This window comes from Rhinoraja longicauda, chromosome 31, assembly GCF_053455715.1.
Source record: "Rhinoraja longicauda isolate Sanriku21f chromosome 31, sRhiLon1.1, whole genome shotgun sequence".
NCBI classification, from domain to species: domain Eukaryota; kingdom Metazoa; phylum Chordata; class Chondrichthyes; order Rajiformes; family Arhynchobatidae; genus Rhinoraja; species Rhinoraja longicauda.
Window position 1 is genome coordinate 28451436 of NC_135983.1, and position 7445 is coordinate 28458880.

Sequence of the window (7445 nt, forward strand, 5' to 3'; positions counted from 1 at the left end):
GGGACGAGACCCTTCTTCAGGAGCCCAGGGCAGTTACAGTTCAGCCAGCGTCTAGGTGGGACGTGGCTCCGAACCCAGGACCTTCACCCAGAGTCATAGAGTGATACAGAGTGGAAACAGGCCCTTCGGCCCAACGTGTCCCATCTACACTAGTCCCACCTGCCTGCGTTTGGTCCATATCCCTCCAAACCTGTCCTATCCATGTACCTGTCTAACTGTTCCTTAAACGATGAGATAGTCCCTGCCTCAACTACCTCCTCTGGCAGCTCGTTCCATACACCCACCACCCTCTGTGTGGAAAAGTTACCCTTCAGTTTCCTATTAAATCTTTTCCCCTTCACCTTAAACCTGTGTCCTCTGCTCCTCGATTCCTCTACTCTGGGCAAGAGACTCTGTGCATCTACCCCATCTATTCCTCTCATGATTTCTACACCTCTATAAGATCACCCCTCATCCTCTTGCGCTGCAGGGAGTAGAGACCCAGCCTGCACAACCTCTTGTCATAGACATAGCTCAGTCCCGAGGCTCTAGTCCTGGCAACATCGTCGTGAGTCTCACCGGGGTCGAGCATCATGTCGGGGTCGGGCGGCACGGTGTCCATGGGCGCTGCTGGCCGGGTGTCGGTCGGTCCTCGGCTCGCCCCTTTGCCCCCGGTCCCCTGGGCCTGCCTGCCTGCTTGCTTGCTTGTGGTGTGCGCTGGGCCTCTGCCTCGGCCTATCTGTCCGTCCCGCCGCTGACCCAACACTGGGCGGCTTGTGGCGCGCGCCCCCGCCGCGCCCTGATAGGCCCGCGCGCTCCCGCCACGCGCCACCAACCGCCCGCCCCGCGCGCTCCCGACTCCACCAACCGCCCGCCCCGCGCGCTCCCGCCCCCGCTCTGATAGGCCCGCGCCCCGCGCGCTCCCGCCTCCACCAACCGGCCGCCCCGCGCGCTCTCGCCCCGCTCTGATAGGCCCGCGCGCCGCGTGCTCCCGCCCCGCGCCACCAACCGCCGCCCCCATTGGCCGCGCGCGGGACAACCAATCTCCGCGCGCTTTGCTCGGTGGCGGCGCCGCGGTCGGGTGAGTGAGTGACCGAGTGAGGGGCCGAGCGGCCGCACCGCGGGTGAGTGAGGGTCTGGGTCGCTGTGTGAGGGGCCGGGACTGGGTGGTTCTGTGATGGGGCCGAGCGGCCGCACCACGGTGAGTGAGGGGCCGAGCGGCCGCACCACGGTGAAGCCAAGGCCGACGATGAGGGGACGAAGCCAAAGGGTCGCAGGGCAGGGGGTCGGAGCGGGAGGGTGAGGGGGCGGACGGCCGGAGCTGCGGTGAGGGGGTGGAAGAGTTGAGGCCACGGTCGGGGGCTGATTTATGATTGTGAGGGGCTGAAGGGTCGCAGGGTGAGGGGCCGAGTGGCCGGTGAAGGTCGCAGGGTGAGGGACCAAGCGGCCGGGGCAGGGTCGCACGGTGATGGGCCGAGCGGTCGGTGAAGGTCTCAGGGTGAGGGACTGAGCGGCCGGGGGAGGGTCGCAGGGTGAGGGACGCAGGGTGAGGGACCAAGCGGCCGGGGAGGGTCACAGGGCGAGGGGCCGAGCGGCCTGGGAAGGTCGCAGGGTGAGGGGCCGAGCGGCCCTGGGGACAGAGGGCGGATGAAGGGCTGGAACTAATGTGAGAGGATGAGGGGACGAAGGGACGCAGGGGGTTGGGATGGGAGGGTGAGGGGCTGAACAGTCGGGGTTGGGTGAGGGGGCTACAGCAGGAAGGTGAGGGGTACAGTCGCTGGATGAGGGGCCGAAGGACCGGGGCTATGGTAGGAGGGTGAAGAACAGGGAGAAGGGCCAAACGGTCCAAGGACTAGGGTCGCTGGGCGAGGGGCAGAGAGGGGTAGCAGTACCCCGGCCGAAGGGTCCTGGCACAGGCAGAGAGCCGGGATAGCAGTGTGAGGATGGGACAAAGGGCCAGGGCTTGTGAGTAAGAAGTAAGACTTGTCTGAAGAAGGGTCTCGATCCAAATCGTCGCCTATTCTTTTTCTCCAGTGGTGCTATCTGTCCCGCTGAGTTACTCTATCTTTTTTTGTCTTTCTTCAGTTTAAACCAGCCGTTCTTTCCTACACAGGCTTTCCATTTGTCTTGGGCACTGGGCCCTAGTGACCATCAGGAATTATCTCCTAGTTGTCTTGATTTATGCTGGATTGTCTTCACAGCTTGTTTCTACTTGGCCAGTTCACGATGGTTGTCATCCATTTGATGAATTCACAAAAGAATTAAGGCAATGGGCAAGGCCAGTTAGCCGCTGCTGTCAAAAACAGAGCTTCCCAGCCTAATTCATATTCCACACATAATTTGTAGCCATTGCTCTTGCAATGTGCATCTCAATACTCTTTAAATGTGATTCGTATTTCTACCCCAAAGACAGTGAGTCCAGGCTCCTATCACCTATTGGAGAAAATAGTTTTCCTTAATCCTCTCAATTATGATTAGAGAAAGAGTAGACCATCTGTCCCTTCAAGCTTTTTCTGCCATTCATTAAAATCATGTTGATCTTCCACATCAGTTTCTTTTTAAAAGGTCGGCATGGTGGCGCAGCGGTAGAGTTGCTGCCTTGCAGCGCCAGATATCTGAGTTCGATCCTGACCATGGGTCCTGTCTGTACGGAGTTTGTACGTTCTCCCTGTGACTGCATGGGTTTTCCCCGGGTGTTCCGGTCACCTCCAATACTCCAAAGATGGACAGGTTTGTAGGTTATTTGGATTGGTAAAAATTGTAAATTGTCCCTAGTGTAGGATAGTGTTAGTGTGCGGGGATCGCTGGTCAGCGTGGACTTAGTGGGCCAAAGGTTTCCACACTGTATCACTCTATGACTCCACCCATTTCCTCATTCTGTTCTTTCACTTTAATTTCCCTTCGTCTGTTGTCAGATTGACAGGCTGATTGTTTGTTGTTTTCTTTCTCTTTCCTTCCTTTCACAAATAGCATGTTCAGCTCAGTCTGAAGAAGGGTCTCAACCCAACACCTATTCCTTTGATGCTGCCTGACTCCCTGAGATGCTACCTGACCTGCTGAGTTATTCCAGCATTTTGTATCTCTTCATGTTCAAGCAATTGCTTTCAATCTTTGAAACTTTCATCTAGTGCTCATGGGTCTTTCCTATTTACATTTTCTATGCCCATCATAAATTTATATATTTCAGTGAAATCTCAGCTTGGGTGCCACTGAACCAATGAAAGTAACCCCAGTCTATCCAATCTTTCCTCTATCTTAAATTTTCCATTTCTGGCAAAGAAATCTTCCCCCTATCCTCTCAAACAATATAATCACATTGTTTGCATAATGTGGTGACCATTTATTGCCCGTCCCTATTTGCCCAATTCACATTCTTGACCTGCTCCTGTCCCACTATTTTGGGTGTTACATGTGCCGTTGACTGTTGGAAACTGTGGTAAGATTTCAATGAGAACTGCAGGTGGCGATGTTGCCCTGCCAAGTCAGTAAGAAGCCGTGCTAAACTGTAGAAACAAAGAACTGCAGATGCTGGTTTATACTAAAGACAGACACAAAATGCTGGAGTAACTCAGTGGATCAGGCAGCATCGCTGGAAAAAAAAGGATAGGTGACATTTCGAGTCAGGACCTGAAACATCATCCATCCTTTTTCTCCAGAGATGCTGCCTTACACATTGAGTTACGCTTGCACTTTGTGTCTATCTTAAGAGGTAGTACTGTTTTGTTGAGCAGATATTCCATGTTTTTCAGTGGATTGATTAAAAATCTTAAGACAGGTGATTGGTCTACTTGCCTGCAATACAAAAGTAAGCAACAAAAAAAATTTCAGTGGCTATGACCTCTGTTGTTATCAAAGTATACCACAGAGTACAGATCAGCTACAGGAAAGAGTTGTTTAATCCAAGCAAGTTGTTGGGATCTTTAATCCTGAGATGTTGCACTTTGAGAGGTTATCTGTAGCGAAAATGTGTATAGTTCATGGCAAGACCCAGCATTGATGTGCAGGGGGAACTTGGGGTCCCAGTCCACAGCACCCTGTAAGTGGCAACACACACAAAGGAGTATGCTATGCTTGCCATTTTCGGTCAGGGCATTCAGGATGAGAGTCAGCAAGATATGTTGCAGCTTTATAGAACTTTGGTTAGGCCACATTTGGAGTATTACGTGCAGTTGTGGTTGCCCTGTTACCGGAGTTTGTGGAGGTTTTTGAGAGGTACGGAAGATGATGACCAGCATGCGGACTGGATTAGATGGTATCTATTTAGAGAGGTTGGTCAAACCTGGATTGTTTTCTCCAGAACGTCAGAAGTTGAGGGGAGACCTAATGGGCCAGATATAAAATTATGAGAAGCATAGAAAGGGTCGAAAGGCAGAAGCCTGGCATAATGTTTGGCAAAGGACATTGTGGGCTGAAAGGCTTTTTCCTGTACTGTTCTAACTGTCATCATTTCCTCTGAGTGATCTTGCAACTATAACATGCACAATTCTTTTGGAATATTACAAGCTTTTCTCTCGCTAAACTGGCAATAAAACAAACTACTGGAAAGTTAGTGAAGAATTATACCTTTGACTGGAGCATCCTTAACAATATTATCCATCTCTGTTAGGTGTAATTAGCCATGGGATTACTATCGAATCTGGCCCGAGGTTTGGTGCGAGGAGCTGATCGAACCGCAGAAATCACAAGTAAACGTGGCCCCAAGAGTTTCTACCGATCCAGGGGAGCCAAGCCAACGGGATATATAACGTCCAGCAGCAAGTTTGTCAAGATCAAAAAAATGGTGCCCGAGCTGGTGGTTCCTAATTTAAAAGGTTTCCCCCTGAAAGCATATGTGTCGTACAAAGCACCGAGTGGAACAGAGCAGCCGCTAACAGCCAAGAAGCTCTTCATGGAAACTGCTGCTGTGCAAATCGAGAAAGATTTTCGGGAAGGTACCTTTGACTCAAATCGCCTGGAAAAATATGGCTTTGAACCATCACAAGAGGACAAGGTCTTCCAGCTGTTTCCAAAAAATTATGTGCGGTAATAGGTACTGTATTATCTCAGATTAGCCCTTTTTCCTGGACTGGCATGAGAAATGAGACGCTGCTGCTATCATGGGTGCATTCTGTACGGTTTGTACATGCCACAGGATGAGGAATAAATATAGTTTTGTTGTGCTGAAATGTCTGAACAAATGTCAGGCACTCAATACCAATAAATGTATGTATGGGGGGTTTTTTTAACCCAGAAGAACAGTCACATTTTATTCTTACAAACTTGCTTTGTGGCATAAGGATATTTGGAGCAATTGATAAACTAAATTTGTTGTACAAAATATCTTGCATAATATTAAAAAATGGTAAATTCATTATTTCACAAATAAATTTATACCGAGTCTGAAGAAGGGTCCTGACCTGAAACATCAACCATCCATGTCCTCCTGACATGCTGCCCGACCTACCAAAGGGCCTGTTTCCACGCTGTATTGACCTGAGGGAGACAGGCTTAAATATGAACAATTGTCAGAGTTCTCAAATATGGTGCTTGTTGGATAGACTGATGACTTTGTTCTATGTCTTCTGGTTCCATATTCAAATCCAGACATTAAAATATAAATTAATTACTAAATACAAAGCAATAAATTGTGTCTAGTTATTGTAATGTTACTAAATGATTTTGTTCTACCGCAGGTCTTTTGATTTATTTTAAATGAAACTCAACAATAATCATTAAGATAATTTAAACCTTAGAGCTCAGTTTCCGGATTTTAATGGTTTTCTCTCTCCAGCTGATGTGCATTTCTTCAGGATCACGTTCATTGCCTTAAATCTGTAAGTTATGTCATGTAGTGTAGCAGCTTAAAGAATCTGTCACTTGCTGCATATAACTTGTATATTGGAATTCAATAAGAATACGTGAATTACAAATTGGAAATAAGTTGCCCTAAACAATGTTTGCTCGCTGAGAGCAAAAATCTTTTCACTGTCTCTCAGTACAAGTGACACTGAACTGAACTAATCTAATTGAACCTCCCTGCCACATTCTCATTTGTTTCTGTTATCCACTACCTTATCTATTTTTTTGATTGTTGATGTATTATCGGTCTCAACAGTAACCCTAAAAGCAAATTCTCCAGCCTCCTATCTCATATCAGGAACAACCCTTCCAAGGTCTGTACAGTGATTTGCAATTAGCTGAACACAACTGGCCTTCACTGAAATTGATACTACCTTCTATTCTCTCTTTTTGATGCCTGATAATTTTTTCCTTTATTAAATTTTGGGAAAGCTAGTATTTTAATAAAGTAGTAAGACTATAATTATCCAAATTAACTGTCTACTGTTTAAAAGAATATAATACATTGGCCATTCTCCAAACCTCTAGCTTGCTACCACACTCGGCTGGCCCCATAGCAGAAGCGTCCACGTCGCTGGGCTGGAAACTGGAAGCGTCCTGAGCTAATTCTGCTACCACCATCATCTATTGTACAAGTGATGGCTCCCATTGATTGTCGCCGGAAGCTTGCATCTTTTCAGGACAGACGATGTCAGTGATGTAATATTTGAAACATGGATGATGGACACGAAAGAAGACACTCGGCTGAATCCTGAAATATAAAATTCAGAGCCAACAACAAGCATCTTCCTCTGCTCTCTTTAAGACTGTTGGGCCCTGGCATTTTGTTTTATTTTCATCCAACTTGGTTAACTAAAATATTTGAACACTACTTAATTTCACTCAAGATAGACACAAAATGCTGGAGTACCTCGGTGGGACAGGCAGCATCTCTGGAGATGGGTGACTGTTTCAGGTCAAGACACTTCTTCAGACCAGACCCGAAACATCACCCATTCCTTGTATACAGAGTTGCTGCCTGACCCGCTGAGTTACTCCAGCATTTTGTGTCTATCTTCGGTGTAATAAACCAGCATTTTAGGTTCCTTCCCACACTTAATTTCACTCATCTGGCTCTGAATCACTGTGTACACAATCGGTGATATTGTTTTTTCCCTCAGAATAAAGCGTCTGGTAGTCTAATCTTGTTAAGGAGAGCAGAAATTGCAAAGGAATGTGAAGGCTGGTGGGAGAAGAGTCAAGTCAAGTCAATTTTATTTGTATAGCACATTTAAAAACAACCCACGTTGACCAAAGTGCTGTACATCTGATTAGGTACTAAGGAAAAAAAATGAAATACAGTAGCACGCAAACAGTTCACAGCGCCTCCTCAATGAGCCTCAAACGCTAGGGAGTAGAAATGGGTTTTGAGCCTGGACTTAAAGGAGTCGATGGAGGGGGCAGTTCTGATGGGGAGAGGGATGCTGTTCCACAGTCTAGGAGCTACAACCGCAAAAGCGCGGTCACCCCTGAGCTTAAGCCTAGACCGCGGGATAGTGAGTAGCCCCAAGTCGGCCGACCTGAGGGACCTGGAGTTAGAGAGGTGGGTTAGAAGATTTTTGATGTAGGGGGGGGGAATGTCCATTTAG

The 7445-nt window shown here is 48.0% G+C and overlaps 2 protein-coding genes across 2 annotated transcripts in view; one reads left to right on the top strand and one right to left on the bottom strand.

The window, feature by feature from the left end:
* The window catches only part of pnpla7b (patatin-like phospholipase domain containing 7b), a 153161-nt gene extending 152360 nt beyond the window's left edge, over positions 1-801 (bottom strand). The window contains exon 1 of the mRNA XM_078425947.1: positions 559-801. Coding sequence (XP_078282073.1) covers positions 559-601 — 43 coding nt within the window. The 5' untranslated portion in view covers positions 602-801. The remainder of the gene's footprint in view (positions 1-558) is intronic.
* Positions 802-1016: 215 nt separating this feature from the next.
* On the top strand, positions 1017-5592 carry mrpl41 (mitochondrial ribosomal protein L41). Its single transcript, XM_078425966.1, has 2 exons — positions 1017-1103; positions 4586-5592. The coding sequence occupies exon 2, from the start codon at positions 4598-4600 to the stop codon at positions 5003-5005; it is 408 nt and encodes a 135-aa protein (XP_078282092.1). The 5' UTR covers positions 1017-1103; positions 4586-4597; the 3' UTR covers positions 5006-5592.
* The last annotated feature ends 1853 nt before the right edge of the window (positions 5593-7445 follow it).

Excerpts from the sequence above, each read along its gene's own strand:
- mrpl41 (XM_078425966.1), top strand. The coding sequence starts at position 4,598 with ATGGGATTACTATCGAATCTGGCCCGAGGTTTGGTGCGAGGAGCTGAT.